The sequence below is a fragment of the Mixophyes fleayi genome, chromosome 11, assembly GCF_038048845.1.
Source record: "Mixophyes fleayi isolate aMixFle1 chromosome 11, aMixFle1.hap1, whole genome shotgun sequence".
In the NCBI taxonomy this organism is placed as follows: Eukaryota; Metazoa; Chordata; class Amphibia; order Anura; family Limnodynastidae; genus Mixophyes; species Mixophyes fleayi.
This window is the reverse complement of record NC_134412.1, coordinates 78,599,209-78,621,365: the sequence shown is the minus strand read 5'-3', so window position 1 is coordinate 78,621,365 and position 22,157 is coordinate 78,599,209. Positions and strand designations below refer to the sequence as shown.

General features: G+C 40.0%; 1 protein-coding gene and 4 non-coding genes across 5 annotated transcripts; 2 read left to right on the top strand and 3 right to left on the bottom strand.

The window, feature by feature from the left end:
* Window positions 1-1,196: 1,196 nt before the first annotated feature.
* Window positions 1,197-1,278, bottom strand: TRNAL-UAG (transfer RNA leucine (anticodon UAG)). Its single transcript has one exon. It is a non-coding gene; the product is annotated as a tRNA-Leu (tRNA).
* Window positions 1,279-1,581: 303 nt separating this feature from the next.
* Window positions 1,582-1,654, top strand: TRNAR-CCU (transfer RNA arginine (anticodon CCU)). Its single transcript has one exon. It is a non-coding gene; the product is annotated as a tRNA-Arg (tRNA).
* Window positions 1,655-2,046: 392 nt separating this feature from the next.
* Window positions 2,047-2,119, top strand: TRNAF-GAA (transfer RNA phenylalanine (anticodon GAA)). The gene has a single exon. It is a non-coding gene; the product is annotated as a tRNA-Phe (tRNA).
* A 275-nt stretch (window positions 2,120-2,394) lies between these two features.
* Window positions 2,395-2,477, bottom strand: TRNAL-CAG (transfer RNA leucine (anticodon CAG)). The gene has a single exon. It is a non-coding gene; the product is annotated as a tRNA-Leu (tRNA).
* A 3,683-nt stretch (window positions 2,478-6,160) lies between these two features.
* LOC142106818 (uncharacterized) lies at window positions 6,161-19,938 on the bottom strand. The gene is made up of 7 exons (XM_075189844.1): window positions 19,731-19,938; window positions 12,253-12,378; window positions 11,735-11,869; window positions 10,949-11,015; window positions 9,652-9,875; window positions 8,082-8,192; window positions 6,161-6,627 (listed from the first exon to the last, which is right to left on the bottom strand). Exons 1-7 carry the CDS (start codon window positions 19,897-19,899, stop codon window positions 6,548-6,550), a joined length of 912 nt encoding a protein of 303 aa, XP_075045945.1. The 5' UTR covers window positions 19,900-19,938; the 3' UTR covers window positions 6,161-6,547.
* Between the last annotated feature and the right edge of the window lie 2,219 nt (window positions 19,939-22,157).

The following is a 22,157-nucleotide window of genomic DNA, read 5'->3' as shown; positions in this document are numbered from 1 at the left end:
GAGTAATCAACACGTTAATCCAACCATATGATCTTAGTGATACCATTGGTGGATATTTATATACAATGAGATAAGTAGTTATGTGTCCAGTGGGCATTATAGACCACAGCTCAGAGTGTTTAATATTCCATCTTTCTTAAAAACTATGTTTTAACAGCATGTTCATATAACTGTTTAATACATAAATTTGGCTCTAAATTACAAGTAAGTAGTTTATGCTTGTCCTTAAAGGCTGTAGGAAAAGTGTGTAAGTAAGATGTAAATTGGCTGATATGCTGCACATTTAGGTATGAAGAAGTCTGACATTGCCTGCAGGGAATCTGATAATATAAATACCGCATTAGCTCTGTTTACATAAAAAATGTGATATCCAAAAAGTGATCAGCTGAAAGGCAGATGAACAAGTTATCAAAAGGAATTATTTTAAAGGTCATTCATTATCTTTATAGGGATCTCAGTTCCTGATCCAACAACATTCTCACTGAAAAGGAAATTTCAAATAGTATTTAAGTTCGTCTTTTAAAGCACCTGTCACTAAAACACAGTTTTATTGATCTCCCAAGGACCAGTGAGATCGTTGAGGCACTTAATATATATATTCAATATGATCAATATCATGCGCCCAATAAAAAAAAATAGTCCCGATTTTAGGGGACATTTGAAAGTTGTTTTCTAATTGTAACCTCAACAGAAATAATTAAGCTTAAGTACCAGGATATGTCATCTTTTATATAAATTAGGAAAACTGTGACAAGTTGTCAAGTATGATTCCAGCAAAGAAAAAGACAGGGAAACATACAAATTAATTACAACACTTCTGTAAAAGTTGATGTCCACATAATTGGCACCTCATAGTAGTTTCTCCACAAATGTTTCACATTGTAGTAAAAATGCAATTTATGTGGCTGAAAAAGAGTGCACGGAGCAACTTTGTGTCTACTTAAAAGATAACTTAGAAAAATGTAAATTTACAGATCAGAGTCATAATGGATTATATTATATTATGGATAATATAAAAAAAAAAAAAAGAGCATGAACACACGATCACTTCCCCATCTGACCTTCATAAACGTCGAGCAGAGCAGCCTCAGACACGTATAAGCATCTGATACTTTTCTGTAATTATAAAGTAATGTAACAACGCCATCTAAAGGAAAGTAGCAGAATAATTAGAGGCATAAAAAATAAAAAATGATTGGCAGCGGTGGGATTCGAACCCACGCCTCCAGAGAGACTGGAGCCTAAATCCAGCGCCTTAGACCGCTCGGCCACGCTACCAGACAATGCAAGTTCTAAATTCTGACATTGTGATTTTGATGTATCATTTTATCAGTGCTATGTTACTATTTTTTTTTTTATTTTAAAACTAGAAAACATATATAGAAATTATGTTGCAGTAGAAAATCATGGGAAGTCAGTATTTACAGTGTACCAGTTCCATTGAGCACTTCTAAGTTATTACACAGTGCGATGCAATTAAATAATAGATATTTTTAAACAATTAAACTGGAAATTTCAAGATACGTCAGTCTCAGTGAACACGCAATCTCAGTGAATACGTTGTCTATTATAATCTTATCAGCCCCAGTGGCCTAATGGATAAGGCACTGGCCTCCTAAGCCAGGGATTGTGGGTTCGAGTCCCATCTGGGGTGGTCTGTAAATATTTTCTTTTTTCAAAGTACTATATTTACCCAATAAACTTCACTGGTGCTATCCCTTTTTTTTTCACTGCTTGTTTGTTAAACATAGGTTCTTCATGTTTTTGCATTGATAGTTCTACTGTAATATTTTATTATGCACATGGTATTCACAGAGTTGGTATAACTGATATGCTGAATTGGCTAAACTGCTAAAGATAAGGGATTAAAATGACAAAGCCTATGATATCCTATCTAACCAATACAAATAGATTCTAATTTATTGATGACTAAAAGCAGAAAATACTGGCCAGGAAATTATAGAATCACATGGAGTCCTTCTTAAGGTCAAAAGCAATTACCCTTCTTTGAACAAAATTGATATTTCACTAAACAGTAACATGGTAGCCGAAATAGCTCAGTTGGGAGAGCGTTAGACTGAAGATCTAAAGGTCCCTGGTTCGATCCCGGGTTTCGGCAGTTCTTTTGCAAATATATATTTCAATACTTCCATTTGAAACACGACACTATGCTGGTATTTGAACATGTCTTTTCTTGGCAATGCGCTCAATATTATATATTGATATAATATATTTAATATTATACATCATTAAATAAATAAATAAATAAATGCTTCTGCTATAGAGAAAGTAAATGTTTTTGCTATAGGGAAAGTAAATGTTTTTGGTATGGGGAAAGCAAACATGTTTTCGTTAACACAATAACTAGTTGATGATAAAACAGAACAAAAAGGTTGTCAGAAGTGGGATTCGAACCCACGCCTCCAGAGGAGACTGCGACCTGAACGCAGCGCCTTAGACCGCTCGGCCATCCTGACTACATGTCAAAAGCATCTTAATGTCTCAATTATCTTTAACTATTGATTATTGCAAATATTTTAAAGCTAAAACATAGAAGTTGTGTTGAAACAATGAAACACCACAACAGGCCTATAGAGCAGGACTGCTTTAACTACTCATAACCAAATGAAAGAGTAATATACAAATATAATATATGAGCATATAAAGAATTAAATGTACTATTTTACACACCTCTATACTACAGAAAGCAGCTTAAATGGTACTGTAAAAGGGATCATTGATCCCTATGAGGATTGCAAAGAGGCGCTCACACAATCACTTGAGGTGATGCTGGATGAATGCTTGACGGTTATTCGCCATCTAGCATCCACCTGAGCTGTAGAGGGACAGCAGTTTGTCGTGACACTTTTTATAAAATGGTCACAATCTTCCATTCCATTGAAATAAGGAATTAAAACGTTTGTGTCAAAAATGCAGTTTTTGCTTAATATGTCCCCGAAACTTTACTATTTCATAACATTATAAACCTCCTGATCACTTATACATTCATAGAAATCATTTTATCCACCATTCTGAATGTACCATTTACACTGCAGTGAATGCAAATATGAAAACTGGTTTGGCTAGAACCCTGATAATAATTTTAATTATATTATCTTATATAGCATCGTCTAGACATTCAAACTATTACTTTAATAGACATCTGATGAAATTGCATTTCCCACTGGTGGTTTATAATTGAAGACACGTGCAGCTTGGATATGTGTTTACTTATAAATTTATTACAGAAATGAGAATAAAAAACACACAATTTAAATCACATAGGATTTTACAGAGATAACACAAAAGTAGCATTATTGCAAGCGTTTATTACATACAAGCAATTTTGTAAAAGTGAACAAATTTTCGCTTTGTTAATGAAACATAGGGTGCAATATCATCATCATCATCTATTTATTTATATAGCGCCACTAATTCCCCAGCGTTGTACGGAGAACTCATTCACATCAGTCCCTCGTCAGCAATTGGTGGGCGTGGCGGTGCAGGGGTGTTTTGTTTGGGGAATGAAGAGGGGCTAATGGTGGCCTAGCACTTCACAAGCACTAGGCAAGCCCTCGTAGAGACGTGGCCTCCCGCGTGGTATGAGCATGCCCCCTTATCGTCAGTGTGCAAACAGTGTACAGACTTCAACGATTTTCCTTTTTGGGGGCATCTTTTTAGTTTTGTCCCTGATCGCTGGTTTTATATTACAGGGAATCCCAATGGTACAATATAATGGTAAAATGTAGGCACTGCAAGTAGATTAAGATTAGGTATGTGGAAAAAAAAACTATCATCTTTTCTGCCCTTATTTATGTGTGAATGTCAGTGTATCTGAAAGGACAAATATAAAGTCCAGAACATTTTCTCATATTGGGTTAGCATTCCATACTAAAAATTGTGGGACATCATGGATTATCTGCAGCTCATCTTACTGGTGCGGGTGCCCTACCTATTTCAATCATACTGGGTCCCACAGTTTCTGATGGCTGCAAAGGAGAGGAGATGAAAACAGTACAATGGGTGAAACTGGAAATGAAAGGTAGGTGACATCAATCCATTGCTCTGATGGAAACGTTTTTCAAATATATGCCAATGGGCACACCAAGATGCGGAAAATGGTATACAGTGCTGAATCCAGCACAGTAAATAGCAATACAAAAGCTTGGAAGTCAGTCTAAAATAATGCTAAGGTTATTCAAAAAAAGAAATAGTTTATTAGATGGCATGCAGTACTTACATATTGCCTGTAGGATTGCTGTTCTTGGTTTAGAGAGTTGCTATCGATGACATTATGATTATTTATTTATAAGGCGCCACAGATTCCGTGGTGCCGGATACAGAAGCAAGTAACAAATAAATTAGGTAATACACATAAGTAGCACAGATGAGTGTGAGTAAAGCTATGGGGACTCACACAGTGCAGCAATAGACGTGACAGGGAGTACAATGGAATCAGACAGCAGACAGACGTGGGACAATAGGTAGAGAGGACCCTGCTCTGCGAGAGCTTACATTCTAGAGGGAGGGGTGGTGAGAGACCAACTGGGAAAAAATGGAGATGGCAGGCGAAGTAAGTGGAGGCGATGGGTAAGATGAGCAGGAGGTGATGGGTAAGATGGGCAGGAGGTGGTAGGATAGGCGAGCTGAACATCCCTCAAGCCTTTACTCAGGCAATAGCTGACAGACTGAAGAGTGTGCTATCACAGCAAATAAATAAATATAATAAAATTCAAAACATTGTATTTGTTCACTAAAAAAAACATAATATTTTACATTGACAACAGCTACCTGCACAAACAAGTACGAATCCTTGTTCTAAGTCATTGCCTCTTCTGTGTTCAAAAATTGCTCAAGATACAAATTCGTGATTAATCCCCCTGAAGAGTGTGTTTACTGCCACAAGTGCAAAAAAGAACACAATGTTTCCATGTTGCAACCATAATCCATATGTTAAGAATTGGACAGTATTGAAATGCTGACACAATGACATCACATAATACATCATTACTAAAAATGTCAGAAAAACATACCACTCTCATAGGCAAACCAAGGGGGGTTTCCTAGTGCCTGGGACCCCCCCCCCCCTCCAAGCCTGGGACACTGTATAATTGAGGTGGCTGGACCCTGCTCCCGCTTTACACAGCTCTGCCTGAAAAGGGAGATCTGCGTGCACCTAACAGTAATGCATGCAGCATTGCCCTTGTCTATTATGGGGATAGAAAGAGTTTGAGAGCAGCCAAGCACTGTTTAATATTATAGCCACACCCCCATGCATGCTGGTCACGCCCACTGGCAGCGTGGTGTGGAAACCCCCTCTACAAATCCTGCGTTTGCCCTTGCCTTTTGGGAATGAATTACTAACCAATCCCTGCAAATTTAGAATAACCTTACAGTAAGTTTTTCATGCTTATGTTTGGAGTTTTTTGGGGGTAAGAACCTGTTCTTAGCTCACAAAAGGCACACACAGGAGTTAGTTGTGTGTGCTCTGTCCCTGACATGTCACAAAAGGGGTTCTTTGATCGTTCTAAGAAATGATTACTTCAATTGTTACCCCGCACCATCAATTCCCTAATATTGTGCATCAATAGGTAGATGGTATTTCCATGGCCGAACAATTTAATGAGTAAATCCAAAAAAGTGGAATATTGTCTTTTATTTAGACCAAACCAAGTGTGTGATAAATTAGCATAATATATGGCTCCCTCCTTATAATGCTGTCCTTGTATACTGTCAGTTATGGCCTGTGTCTACGAAGACAGAGCACTGATTATCTACTATATAAATGCCTAGTGGCGTGTGTGAAAAAAAAAAAAACCAAGCTGCAGCGCCACCTGCTGGGCAGAGTTATACACTGACCTATATATTTCTTGAAGGAGAAGTGACAGTTGGGAGTGGTTGGTGGTTGCCGGGGGTGACAGTGGGGAGTTTTTAACACCTTAAGTAGCTTGATGAAGGATGTGGCGATGAAGATGAAGGATGAGGTGATGGAGAAAAATGATGAGGTGGTGACATGTGGACAAAACCACGTTAAAAAAGGGCGCTTGCGTCAGGAAGTAACGCTCTTCCCCTGAGGAGGCCTGGGCTAGGCCCAAATGCATGACAAGAACCTTTTTAACACCTTAAGTAGCTTGATTTGACTAGAATGCATGAGTATATATTCATGAAAATGTAATTTATGTAACATCTGTTGATGACGGCACAATAAGACAACACAATACATAATTGTACTATAGGTTAAACTCCTCCAGTTAAACAATCATCCTCAGCATCCTTCAGACGTTCAGATATATTACTTCTGATCGGTCATCCAGGAGGATTTAACGGAAATGACATATTAAAATTGAGACTCCTCAATGGGATATGGAGACAATAGAGTCTATAGTACGTCACGGGTGCTATACAGTCCCATATAGAACCGGGTTGTAGGGTGAGCTGCAGATACTGTAAGTCACTCCAAGTCACAGTCCCTCTATTATAGTAAGTCACTGGATGCCAGTGGTAAGGACAGTTGATAAGACTGCCATGTGTGAGCTCCCAGGCTAGCTCATGCTGGGCACTCCTTGGCAAGGCTGGTATCAGAACTTGTGCTCTCCTCCTGCACGGGTAGTTTGCACCTCTGAACTCCTGGGAGAGGAAACACATAGAAAACATCAGATGTAAGGATCAGTGGGCCCAACCAATAGGATCATGCGAGAATACAGCAAAGCACGGGAGGTCATGTGATAAGATAAAACAATACAGAGTGTCACATGACAGAACATGGCATAACATGGCATAACGGAACAGCAAAGGATTCCATTAAGTATATAAAAGCACGGGACAACATATGATAATAAAAAAGTGTAGAATGCAGGGGTGAAGCAATAAGGAGGCAATCCGAGGCAGCTGTCTCAGTCAGCAAGTTTTGGGGGCAGCTAAATGAAGGGAAATAATTTTAAGTTATAATTTTCTTAAAAAAATGTATTTAACTTCTTGTTAGACCTAATAGTGCTTAAAAATTACATGTATTTTACAGCGCACATAGCTGATGTACAAATGATTGCAGTAGCTTGTATAAGTAATGAATAGAACGTCAAAGTTGTTGCTGACTAAGGCAGTCAAATTCCACAAGAACGTACAAGTTCAGCAAATGATTCCCTTAATGTATTTGTACATAGTAATCATATCCCACTTAGACGCCTCTTTTCTTAAGTAAACATGCCTAAACTGGCTAACCTTTCCTCATAACTTAATGACTCTAAACCCTTTATCAATATTGTCGCCCTTCTCTGAAGCCTTTCTAGTTCCTAAATGTCTTTTTTTTTTTTTTTTTTTTATAGAGTGGTGCCCAGAACTGTACTCCGTATTCAAGATGAGGTCTTACCAAAAATTTATATAGTGGCAAAATTACACCGTCTTCCCTTGCATCTATGCCCCTTTTTATGCATGCCAATAATTTATTGGCCTTTGCAGCTGCTGCTTGACATTGAGCACTATTGCCAAGTCTACTGTCTACGAGCATTCCCAAAAGAGGTTTAAAAATCCTGCTGCAACATACACTGGCAGCAATTTCCAAAGCGCAAAAGCAGCCAAGACACAGCCCTAAATCATCGTTAGTAGGGGTGAGGATGCAAGAGTTTTAGGGGCGTTCCCTGTTGCGGATGTGCGCACCATCATTTTCATGACGCAAAGCACTTTACTATTGCACTGCTTCTCCACTTACCCATGAACGATACTATTAAGAGGAGATTAACTGTACATTTTGATGTTCACGGTATGGACCATCAAGGCGCACTAATGCAAAACCAATTTCTGGTGCGTATTGAGTGCACTTTATAAATTACCTCCACTGTTGTTAGGCTTTTTTGACAGATTAAAGTCAGTGACTGTGAGACTTTAACACAGAAATATAGCTGTGTACAAACAGCAACTTCTTAATTGCTTTCCAAGTAAACAAATAGATTCTGACATCTAGGGAAGTTGAGCCAGTACACTCCTCCCTCTCTCTAATACAACATGTAGTTCTTTGTATGGTCACTGACCGAGAGAGTCTGCATCCTCTATACCATCCAGTTGTGATTGAACTTTGTAATACTTACTAATGAACCCTCTGTTCCTCTTCTTACGAATTGCCTGAATGATCATAGTTATAATTATTCCGGCAGAGATTGAGAGTAGGGTGCTGCCAATCAGAATAAATGCCAGGGTCCCTAGGAGAGTAAAACAGGAAATTACACGTCATACAATCTGTGCAAAGGAGAACAGAACCCGGTAAACATTCTAAAGCATTATAAGGTTTGCATAATATGTTGAATCACAGAGGTTTGATGATACAATCTCTGTCCTGCTTTGCTTCACCATTCTTGCGGAATTTGTAGCCAATGAATAAAACTGGAGGGACCATAATTTATTCTTTCAGCTTGCCGGGATAGTTGAGGTCGGATTGAAACACTACGACAAATTTTGTTTGAAAGTTCACTACCAAATATCAAATGCGGCCAATGTTTTGCTGAACTATTTTGACCCTCTTGAACATTTCGACGAGCTTTAGATCATCCTAAACAAAGTAGAACAACACTGAGACTTGTAGTTCCACTTGCCTTTTTTCTACATCAACATAATTCTCTCTATAGGTGTCATAAAATATAATAAAAAGGTATAGTCCCTACATTTCAGTTTCTGGATCAATAGCATGTTGCTTATCACAACTGGGGTCAGAAATGTTTCATGCCAACATATTGATCCGTGTGACCACTGGGAAGGTTGTAGTAATCTTATATCTCCCTTTCACTTCATATGAAAAGTCAAGCAAAAGACAATTAGCAATGTGCTACCGGTAAGTGTAGAGGTAACATAGACACAGTGTATAGTGTAAGGCTGGGTACACACTACAGTTTACTCAGCCGATTATCGGCCAATTAGACGATAAACGACCGTTCGGCCTGATATCACATTAGTGTGTACACTGCAACGATGAACGATTATGGTTCCAAAGCTCATCATATTGTTTCATATGATTATTAAACCGGACTAAAAATGTAATTCAACAATGGAACAATATCGTTCCAATTCGGCAGTGTCCATAGATCTCTATGGAGTGTGCAGAGTCACCATCTTTTCAGTCAATGGTTATGACAGATGAAGAGCACAGATCTGAAAGTAAATCATGTAAAACGTGTATAGTGTGTACACAGGAATCAGCAGGCTGATCGGGACTTTTTTTTTTTTTAATTGTTGGTAAAATCGTTAAGGATATCGCATCGGGAAAAAGTTTGTATAGTGTGTACCCAGCCTAACATACACCCTGGCTGCCAAAGTTATACTGTAGTACTAGCAACCAGCAAGAAACGTGTATGCCACTATCTGTAAAAGTAAGATTATGAATCACACTTTGTGACATAAATAACATCCCAAGCACTAGTTAAGCAAGTTTGCCACTCAAAGATAGGGCAAAATCCTGTGCACATGTGCAAATATATCAGTAAAAAAAAAGTCACAATATATTTACATAATATTGTTTTCTGCCTCAATGAGGAGGAACATTTTATCTGCACTAAGCACCTATGTCAGAGACTCCCACGTGGTATGAAAAATGACCACTTTTGGGTATAAAAAATAACGGCACAGTATCTGTCAAGGATTAAAAAACTTATAACGACTGATACCCACCCCAGGACAGAGAGCCGTTTCCTGTGGGTTCGGTGTTGAAGATGTCAGGAGGGTTATTTCTGGTACTCTGAAGAGTGGTCGCTTTCCTTCCTTGGATTGAATGTGTCTGTGTTGACGTTACAGCACTGGGGAGGATATCCACCGTGACGTTCTTCGGTTTGGTACATTTTACATCTCGCGTGGCAGAACCCGTCTCCACAACCGTTTCACCCTTTGCGCTGCAGCTGGTAAGGACACGATGACAGGGATTAGGCGATAGGCAGAGAAATAAGGCTGCTTTTACAGGTTGTGCAAACAGTGAATAAATACAAACACATATAAACTCATGGTCCCTTTGGGGGGGGGGGGGGGGGGTGCTCAGCCCCATCTATGGATTCCTTGTAGGACCTTGCCTCAGGTGGGACTTACAACCAAAACTTTAGGGGTAGCAAAAAAAAAAAAAGCTATTTTATCAGACTACATTGCTGGTGCAAGGAGTTGGGCTGTCAGTGGCTTCCAGTACTTACCTGAGAGCTCCCAGTACTTACCTGCTGGAACTTCCGAGACAGCTTTCCATTGGATTGGTTCAGTTATTGGTTCTGTACATGAGGCCATGACAGGCAAGCCCACATCTAAGAGCTTCACTGTCAACGAGTCTCATGGAGGCAGTTAGGGCTGCCCGCTCTCAGTTATCTGGCCGCAAAGAGCCCAAGCACCATCAGCTTGAACCCGGCCACCCTGAGATTTACTGACAGAGCTGACAGAGGAGGTCAGGAACGTGAGCCAAAGAAGGTCAGATGGTAAAATGCTGGGCGTTGGAGTGTGGGCAGTGGAGAGAGGGGGGAGGGGTTGGGACAAGAAAGGGGGAGGGGACAGGAGAATCACAGGTGAAAAATATAGATACGGGCATGACCACACCATCAGGTCCTCTCAGTGTGAAGCTCAATGACAGAAAACCACCAGTCAAATAGGACAGGTTCAAGATCTGTTAAGGCTGTCTACACAGGAGGCAAAAACATCATTAAAAAAGGGGTTAGAGTCCCATTAAACTGCCCCCATCACATGCATAAAGTGGCAATAGTCCATATGTGGGCTTAACCAATATTCTCAAGATTATGGCCTATCAACTCATTAGGAACCTCAATGAGTCAAGACCACCACCACTTAACGGCTGATAACAGGCAATTTTGATATAAGTGATAGAGAATTTCTGAGATATGGGAGTACCCCTGGTCTTGTCTACAAGGATAAACCCCACAAAACACAAGTGACATCCTCTAAATAAGACATTTTTCAATATAAAGTTGGATCAACTTACTCCGTCCATGGACGACAGACACTATTTTCAATAGTCGAGAAATATCCCGAACGACAGGGTTGGCATTCTAAAAGAATCAGAAAAGACAAGTTCATTGTTTGTGGGTAATCAGTGCTAAATTTGCAGTTGTACTCAAACATGTATGTTAAAAAAAATGACTATATAGACATTTGAAAAGAAAATAATACTTTATAATTATGTTGTATTAAAGAAACGATTGCTATGTGTTAAACGTCACCTATTACCCAAACATCTCATACTCGGCAGTACCCAACATATTAAACCTAACATTGTCCAGCACTCAGGAGTATCCAGTATATTATACCCAGCTGCGTTCAACATATTACCCTCAGCAGCCCCCATCATATTACACCTGGCATGTACACAATGCATTATACCCAGCTGTGAAACCATTACATTTAGCTTTTCCAATTATCATACCGGCTTTCAACAATACATTATTCCCAGCTGTTTCCTGCATATTACTGAACTATAAATACTAGAGATGAACTATGTGCTGTCTGTAGGCTGTAGAGTGAACTCGTCATCCCCTGACCTCTGTGGCTGGTTGGGGCTCTTCTCAACCAGCTGCAATAAGAACATTTCCAGGAGAGGAATGGGGCTACTGGAATTTCAGCATACTGTGGAGGGCAGCAGGTGGGTTCTACTGTTTTAGCATATGCTGCCCGCAGGAGGTGTCGCAGGAGGTGTCTAGTCCATTTTTTTTCTGCTTCACAATGTACCTATTGCACTATATTAAACCTAACGTAATTGTATGGAACATACTATTATTTACGATTTCTTTGCCTTGGTCACAACGACAAGCCGTGTTCCTTTCATTTTTTGGGGTACTTCCTTCGGGACAGGCGCAAACAGCATCAGAACTTTTGGTACATGGCGATATTTCAATACTTCCTTCATCTGTAAAGCGACAAACAGATGTAAACATTTTTTTTTGGGGGGGGGGTGGGGGAGCTTACAAAAAATTGGTTCAGCTTCTCCCTTTTACTAGAGCTTGCCTGATTCAAGCAAGCAGAGTTGTCAATGCCCCGCCCCTTCATGCAAATCAGAGGGGGGGGGGGGGGATTCAGAGGACAGGGCATCCACAAGACTGCAGCAGACAAGGCCCCCCTTATTAGGAGAGAGAATCATAGCTTCAGACCATCCCATACACCGGCTAGATGGAGGGTGCATCTTAAAAAAAGTAGGTATTTTGCATTTTTTTTTTGCTCATAGTGAACTGCATCCGAAATTACATTTTTAGCGTTGAATTTACTTTTTTTTTCCTTTGCTCTTTTGCTTACCTTTATAACAAGTCATGCATTGCTTACAGTAGCCTCTGGCATTCTTTGGGTTATAATATTGGTCTTTGCAATCAGTACACTTCGATGCTGCATTGTGGAATGTACATATGTCTGATATTTGTTGACCTGAAAAAAAATAAAGCACTAATAAATAAATCAGTAGTAAAATATAACAGTACCTGCACACATTCTCACTTTCTGGTGATACTGGATTGTTTTGTCACCAATTTTTTTTCCATTTGCATATATTGGTGCTCCATTTTTCGTGTCCTGTATAAGAGTCATATTCTATGTACTGTTCAGTCCTGCTTGTTTACACACACACATATATATATATATATCATACTTGCCAACTCTCCCTGAATGTCAGGGAGAGTCCCTGAAGAGTCTGGCATTCTCCCTGATGCTGAGCCAGTACAAGACGTGGTTGGCTTCGCCATCTGTGGCATGATGACACGGTTCAGAAATTGTGTCCTATGTCCATGTATTGATGCTTATGGAGGTGGCCATTTTCATGGAGACCAATATTTATTCAAAGACTGACTGGTAAGACAAAATTACTTCAGTAATGGAGACAAAAATGTAAAAGACACTTTAGTCTCTAGAGATTCATTAGCTGCTTTTCTTTAACGCATAGCTGACTACTCTCCCAGAATGTCCAGGAGACTCCCGGTTCTCGCCCCCGCAATAGATAAGTGGCGGGGCGGGGCTTAATGACACAAATATTGCATAATTTTAGCCCTGCTGTAATTGGCCAAAATTGTGACAATCTTTTAGGTGGCGGTGCCAAAATTATGCTGTTTGTCAAGCCCCCCCCCACCTCTCCTAGGATCTCCCTGAAGCCAACGAGGAAAAGTTGGCAAGCATGAGATTTTATATATATATATATTTATTACACAGTACAACATATGTAAGGATAGTAAATTAATTTCTGCTTTTTCAGAAAAATACTGCAGATGCAATCTACCGGCTAAATGAGCGAATCTTCTGTGATGTGATTCAACCGGGCACATGGGATATGGACAGTGGTGGTTTACGGCTTGCTGGCACTGGGACGGGTCCTATAATTTTTAAAGGAAGAACTGGGACACCCATCTGACCTGATATTTGTTGAGGCCATAACTAAATATTGTGGGCTAAAGATTTTGGGTGGAAAAAGACGAACTGTTTTGGGAAATCTAGGACACGCGCTAGACCTATGCATGCTGGTGTGACCATGCCGGAAACTTTCACTACCTGCTCTCTTGCAAATGTCATTAGTGGCAGGCTCAGACAACTAGTATAGATTACATTGTCACTGCAGTGCTGGGGATTGTACGACATTCCCTAGAACAGTTAAGAGGACCATGCTCAAATTTGAATGCCCCATAAGGTGGGCAGGATGCTACATATACAATGGTTCTTGCTATGTATTGACTGATATTTTTTTTTAGATCTTACACTAGGGACGGATTTGTGCCACATTCATAGTTTTTACAATTACAATCTAAAAGCATACAAAATTATTATCACTGTATGGTTCTGGTCTTATGGTTTGCAATAACTCTGAACCTAAATGAGGACCACACCCTACTTTGGGGCCTATTAATGAACCTCCAAAGAGGTTTAAATTTCCAGGCTTTTTATTAATAGAGGATCACAGCAGATATCTCCGGTATCTGCTGCGTTCTCAGCCTCTTCAATTGCATATCCAGTCCCCATAGATAACTACAGGGGCTGATTTACCCTATTTACCAAGCTCCGAAATTCAGAGCTTGACCCCAACAGCTAACACCATCTGAAGATGGCGTTAGCCGTTATATCTTATGGAGAGAGCATCCCAATTGTGAACCTTACAGACACTCTCGCTCTGCTCCCCAAAGCTTTTTAAGGAGTCCATTCTGCTGGCTAATTTGGCCAATTTACACCAGTGGCGCATGCATGGGGGGTTTCTGAGTCTCCAGAAACCCCCCCCCCCCCCCCCCCCCGCGCGCTAACTAAGTGGCCACCATAGCGGCGCTGTCCTATACAGCAGCCGCGGCGCTGTCAAAGAAGCGTCCGCGGCGGTGCTGTATTGTATACAGCACCGTGCTGTATTGTATACAGCACCGTGCTGTATTGTATACAGCACCGTGCTGTATTGTATACAGCACCGTGCTGTATTGTATACAGCACCGTGCTGTATTGTATACAGCACCGTGCTGTATTGTATACAGCACCGTGCTGTATTGTATACAGCACCGTGCTGTATAGGACAGCGCTGCCGAAACGGAGAATTCGCTCATATCAGTCCCTGCCCCAATAGAGCTTACAGTCTAAATTCCCTAACACACACACAGACTAGGGTAAATTTTATAGCAGGCATGCGCAGCAGTTCTCTCTCTGACAATCCTGCGTGCGCCCCTGTACACCATATTGATCCGATATGACTGCGTCTGCTCGGCCCTGCTAACCACCAAGATTGGCTGAGAACAAGTGAAACCCAGCAGACTTTCAGTCGTTCCTGGACAAAAATCCAGAGGACACCGCAATCGCCAACAGCACTGATTATAGAGCTCCTAAAATAGTCAGAAATGTCCATTTTCGACACCCATGGTCTGAACAGCGAACAGACAAATCTCAACATGCAAGACCATTTGTAGGGTTGTTTCAACCCGTCAATGCCATCTCACTATGAACATTACCCATGTTTTTAGTGGCCTAAGCACAGGGCAAGAGCCACATGACATAACAATAGAGAAAAAAGTGACGCATGCATTGTACTGCGCGGTCATAAGAAAATTCAAATATTCATATACAAAATGATAAAAGAAGTGTGTTATCAGTATTATTATAACTTTTTTGGAGTGGAGGGAGGATAATGAAAATGAAAAAAAAAATTAACTGTGCGTTACCAACAAACTATCCTATAAACATTTCAGAAATATCTATATCACAGCTCCAATGTTACTAGATTACTATATGGTTGTAAATAATGCAGCAAGGAGCAGGCGTTTCTACAGTAGTAACTGCTACTTTCCGTTGTAAGAAATAAACCACATTCACAGCAACTATCTGTACACTCTCCTAGTGGTTACAGAAATAGACCTGTTATTATTCACGACCAAACGGAAAAAGATTGGTTTCACAAGAAGGTGACTTTACTCATTGTATTGCTGGTCTTCATACTCATTATCATAAACAGATCATCCACTTTTCATTCATTTTTCTCTTCATACTTCAATAAAGTTTCAGAGAATGTTCTCACAATGCATTGACCATGGCCTTATCAGTGTGGAGTTTGTATGTTCTCCATGTGTTTGCGTGGATTTCCTCCGGGTGCTCCGGTTACCTCCCACACTCCAAAAACATACTGGTAGGTTATTTGCCTGCTATAAAATTTACCCTAGTCTGTGTGTGTTTATTAGGGAATTTAGACTGTAAGCTCTATTGGGGCAGGGACTGATATGAGCGAGTTCTCTGTACAGCGCTGCAGAATTAGTGGCGCTATATAAATAGCTGCTGCTGCTGAATCATTGCACGAGACGCAAGAAATGCGCTCAGAAATAACGCAGGCATCAGGATCATGGATTCCGGTGTCTGCGTGCATATGCTGTTCACACAAATCACAGTGTAATCTGCGGGTCACATGAAAATGTCAGAAAGTGGTGCATCCACAATTTTATTCCGGTTGGCTCTCATCTGTAGATTGTACAGCTGCTCTTGTGAATAGAATTTGCACGTAACCACTAAGCTACATTGTCCCAATGCCTGAGCTATTTTCTCGTGTCATCTAGAACGAATTGTGAGTAAATGATCTGTGAACTGTTGCTGACTGAGCCCTGGCTGCAGACAAAAGATTAGGGTGTTTGAGAACGTACATGTGTGATCTTTTATTACTATTTACTCCAGAGTCACTTCTCTCCAGCGCTTAAAGGACTGTAGGGCACAATTATCAATGTTCACATAAAGTGAAAAATAGTTTTCAATCCTTATCGCATTGAATTATTTCCGATAAACTGCTGTTTCTGTGATAAAAAAAAACAAAAAAAAACACACTTATCCCGCCTCTTCGTAATGCGCTGTGTCCGGATCTCCTCATTGTCCTCTTCGCTTCTCTTCTTACTGTAATTGCGCATGTGCAGTTCAAAGAACTGGACATGCGCCCAAACATCTCCACTCTGTCTCTGCAACTATAGTAGCAGAGACAGAGCGGTGAGTGACAGGGAGGGATCACGTGATCCCTCCACACATGCGTTGTCCAGCTCTGCTCTTCGGAGCAGAGCTGACAGCACTGAAATTTTTTAATTATGTTAATGTATGCCAGCTTCAGCTGGCGTACATTATCATGACAAGTTTCCAAAAAAAACCTATTTTTCGGAACTTGTTAGATTGCGAGAGGGAGCAGTCACCATATTATTGAATGGTGACTGCTCCCAAAAACGAAGCAGAATGCAAAGCAGCAGATATCCACGATAACTGCTGCGATGCACCGTTCTTAAATATGCGGGACACACAGAGGGCCGTGGATTTTACGGTAAGTGCACGGAAGTGTGCCATCACTAGTTGTTGTATATGCCCCTGTATCTGCTAAACATGTAGCATTTAACATATCTAAGAATGTACTCAGGGAAAACACAGCAGTTGTGTCTATCAATGAGCTATGAATCATTTTCTGTGTAATTTTACACAAACATCACTCAAACAATAAAATAAAGTGTGCAATGAAACTAGTCCACCTTCGCTGTGGGTTTTCCCCTATGATATTTTTTTCCACTTCATGATACATGAAAACTGCATTATCTGCAGATCATAGTAATGTGTCACTTCTGTACACTACATTTATTTTCAGACAAAAAAAATATAAAAAAATAATACTTGTCTATTTTTACAAAAGGAGAAATATATCACTCCCCCGCATTATGCTCATCAGACTTAAGGAAATTTATAATCATACCACAGCCGACCATGAGAACTTTTCCTCAGTAGACACTTAGAGCCTGATTCATTGAGGAAAGTAAAACAAAAAACTGAGTAAGTGTTCTCCTGGACAAAACCATGCTGCAGTGCAAAGGGCGCAAATGAGTTTATTGTTTTGCACATAAGGAAAATACTGGCTGCTTTTTCATGGTGGACACAGATACTTGATAGCTTTATTTTTACACTGACTTTAAAAGTTGATCTAGGACATGCCCTACCCCAACTATAAATCTGTCCACACATTTTAAATTTACCTCCCCCTTCAATGCGACATGGTATTGCAAAGGTTCAAAGTTACTTATTTTTTTTGCTTTACTTTCCTTAATGAATCAGGCACTGTATGAGTGTCAGCAGATTGTACTTTACTATGGCTGGGTACAAACTATACATAATTTCTCCTGATGCGATATCCTTAACGATTTTACAAACGACTGAAAAAAAAAAAAAATCCCGATCAGCATGCCGATCCATGTGTACACACTAAACACATTCAGATCTGTGCTCTTAATCTGTCATAACCATCGGCAGATAAGATGGTGACTCTGCACACTCCATAGAGATCTATGGACACTGCCGGTCCTGAGTGCTTACACACTGCAGGATTGGGACGACATCGTTCCATTGTTGGACGAGATTTTTTGACCGAGTAAGAATCAAAAGAAACGATACACAGTGCTTTGAAACGCTAATCGTTCCTCGTTGTAGCGTACGCACTAATGTGATATTGGGCCAAACGCTTGTTTATCACGTGATTGGCCTGATAATCATTTAAAAACCATGTAGTGTGTACCCAGCCTAAATCCACCAGCAGATTGTGGTCTTGTGGAAAAGAGCATGCGATAACCCATGCTTTTATAGATAGATAATTATAACGATAATAATAAAAACAATTCTACTCTTCTTCTCCCGTCTAGGAAGAGGGATGAAAAAGAAGAGGTGGACGCCGTTTCATGACGTTATTCGCATCATCAAGAGCGCAAAGCAAATCTTATGATGATATTGATTGATTGGTACCTGACATTGGGAGCCAGAGGGTTCACATCAAACACTCGCTGTCTTTCCTGCAAGCACTGAATAACCAGTTCTGTGACTGCAGTAGGTACAGGTGAGAGATAAGAAGTATTCTTTATATGCATACAATAAAGTGTCCTAGAATAGATTTAGGTCTATTTTCAGACTGAATGTTACTGTTAATATCTGTTGTGACAGGTGTTTTACTTTGTCTTCTTTACGGTAAAGGCATTAAATAGGAGTCAGGGAGCAGCAGGGGAGGCTGGCAAATTTTAGCCCGGGAGAGAGGGGCAGGGGGGGGGGGGGGAAACAAAGTGCAGGTGGCCCAGTGACCTAGCCTAACGTGGCCCACTATAGTGGAACCAGACCCCCTGCCCCCAGCCCAGCCAGCCCCTGGGGAGCAGGTATCTAATCCCCCTGCGTAAGAAATATTTGCTCACAGAGTCAATACGTCCTTGTCTATTGATGGGTTGAACCAGTATGTGTCAGAATGCAACCTAACCAATTACTAACTTCACTGCTAGGCAAGTTATAGACATTGACCCCTTAGATATAGTAAATTACTTCAGTAGCAGTTTCTATTAGATCCATGTCAGCATAGATCTATTAATAATGCCTTGCATGGGATACCTGATTCAGATGCGCCAAGCAAGGACGGGCCCGCCAATCTGAAGGAAATCGCTGTTGATATCATATGGTGACCCCTCATCTCCATCATGACATTTGAAAATGTAAAGAAGTTGCGACATTTGTAAATGTCACCTCTTGTGACGGGGTTAATCATCAGAACTTAATTAGTTCAGCACGATTTTCAGCGCAGTTCCATTTGTAACATAGTGTTAGCAAGTTTTCTAAATGTGCTTGTTCAAGTGAACCCTAACCCCTTCTAAACTGGCACAAAACGCTCTACTTTCAACCGTCCTAGCAACTTGTCTGAATAAATGAATGAACGAATGAATGAATGGACGAGAAGGATATCTTTAACAATGAATTAATTAATTAATTCAGCCCTGGTTACTGCAAGAGGATGACATATATCCCCATATATAATTTCATCCTTGGCCAATTTAGTCATTCTCCCTTTAAACTTTAATTTTCAGGATTTAATTTCCAGTTAATCATTAAGAAGATTTTATATTTTTTTCTCTTAACAAGCAAGTTATTCATAGAAAAATAATGAACTTTTCATAACTTAAATGCAAGTAACTTATAACAAAATAAAATTATATCAACAGCTCAATATTTATCCATCAGATTAAAACAAACAGCTAAACAAACAGATAGAATCAGTCATCAGTGCATTGTTCAGTGGCGGTAATAGGAAAAGTGCCATTCTGGTTAATACTGTATCATTATTCTATATAATGCAGATAATTTGCAAGATTGAAGATATATAATTTGTTGATTTTAAGCAAGTGCCTTTACTCCTGAGCGAGGAATATTTCATTCAACATTTCATTCCAGAATAAAAACTCTATTGGCAGCGGCTACTAAACACATTGTAACAGATTAAGAGAGTATTGTCTCACCTGCAGCACAGAAGTCACAGCAAAACTGTTTCTTGTCAGACAATTCTGGATATTGGTTTGGACCACAGCTTAAGGTAGAAGGAACATGGACCAGAAGAGGCAGCAGTACAGTAAGCCGGATATAGAAGCCAGCAGCCATCTCAAGTACAAATGACCAGTTCCTCTTCATTCACTAACTTTTGAGGAGGAAATTCTGCAGTTCTCCATAACCAATCATAACTAGAGGCGGGTGTTAGATAAAATTCTGATATGAACATGTGAGCTCAGCACTCTACAGTAGAAGAATACTTATAAATACACATCTGGTTGTCACAGTAGAATAATACTTCTACATGCACAGCCGGGTGTCACATTAGAATAATACTTATAAATACACATCTGTCACAGTAGAATAATACTTATACATACACAGCTGGTTGTCACTTCCAGAGACACCTCATCAAGTTTAATGTGCTACATTGTATGCCTGTAACTTAAGCTGGGTACACACTACACTGTTTTCGTCCAATAATCGGCTCAAACAGCCGACATACGACCGCTCGTTCAAAAGTCGGGTCAGTGTGTGCAGTGACACGATGGTCGAAAGTCTGCCCAAATGGACGATTATCGCCTCATTTGGTTGGTCGTACCGTTCAATATTTTCGTTCCAATCTCGTTTCCGTTGTGTAGTGTCTATAAACTTCCGACCGATCCACAACAGTGAGTACGAAATTACAGTCATTGCTCACGACAACATGGCTGTAAAAAGTCGCTAAACGGACGTCCGCTCTTCCCTTTCTGGTCCTAAACAAGGCTAGTGTGTATGCAGTCCATGGACCGAGCGTTCGGCACATCGGTCGCATGTAAAATCGCTCGGCATAAAAAGTTGGTCGAAATTTCTGTAGTGTGTACCTAGCTTTAGTACACTATACTTCTCCTTCTGAAATGTCTACTAGAGATAGAAAGTAATGTCTTATTTATTTTGCATTTCTAATACTCATTTTGAATAAACATTAATACAATTTGTATGGAATGAGAATTGCATTCCATACAAAATAGGAATTGTACAGTGCAATAGGAACATTTCCTGGACATCATATTAAAGTGTGAATTTAACCACAATATCTAAGGATACTAAAATAAGTTCATGTGTTATAGGATTGGCATAATGTTGTTTATCATGAACAGATACAATAAGTTCTAGATGGGTTAACAAGACTAATACATCACTATACATGAATTGGATATGATCAGGGTAGAGGTATATGGAAAACCAGACACGTGAAATTACGTTTTCCCAGCCCATAGATGTCACTCAATGCTTCCTATCGAAAGGAAAATTCAGTAGAACAATCACCGCTTCCTCTAAAGCAGGGGTCAGGGAACTTTTTTACCTTTTACCCCCAAATATATTTAGATACACAACGTTACCCCCTTGATTTGAAAGGAAGGAAATATTATTAATTTATTATATATTATTAATTATTGGAATTCAAAATGTAATTGAATCTATTCAAAATTGCTTTGAAAGCTTCAACTTCAAAACTTCAGGTTTTGGAGAAATGATGTTGCTTCATTTTTGATACGAGAGCATCAATATTGGGGCATTTTGATGTCAGAGCAATTTGGATACAGTTTTCAGCGTCCAATCGATGTCTCTGCTTTGTTTTTATGATCGCTAGAGTGGAAAATCCTTGTTCGCAAAGGTAGGTTGTTGCAAAAGGCAGCAACTTTTTGACTGCCTCCTCATGTACAATGAATGCCTTTGTAGCTGTTGACATCCAAAAATATGACAGATCTGCTTTTATTTTCAAATGCAATACGTGCTTCATTATTGCATCGAAGCTCAAGAAGTGCCTCTGCCAACCCTTGAGGCTCTTCTGGTACAACAGCAATTTCACATTTAAAGGGGTCTACAATCCAACTGACAGCATGTGAACAGGCAGCATTACCCCCAGGAATTTAATTTGTACCCCATTTGAGGTAATTTACCCCTGTGCCCTGACCACTGTACTAAAGCAATCGTGGCTGGTTGGTGGGTATCGCAGTAAAAATGGACCCAGACAAATGTAGGGAAGTAGGCTGTAGCGATATTTAATACCAGTATAGCCAGCCTTCCACCTCCATTATCAGCTTCATGGATCCTAGAACGAGCAAACAGTGCCCAGCAAAATCTATTACTGCATAGCTAGGTGTTGGGACATTTGCTCAAAGGCTGCCCACAAGTATTAGTGAGCGATTTACCCCAGGTGGGGTATGTTTTTTTAATGCAAACACAAGACAGAAAACAAATTGTGGGCAATACCCCTTATTCTGGTGTGAACAATTGGTGTAAATTAGTCAGTATTTATATTTTGATATAATGGCATAAAAATATGTTACCAAAATAATACATAAAGCACAAACAGTTACAGCGGAACTCTATCACTAATAATTTCCATTTACAAA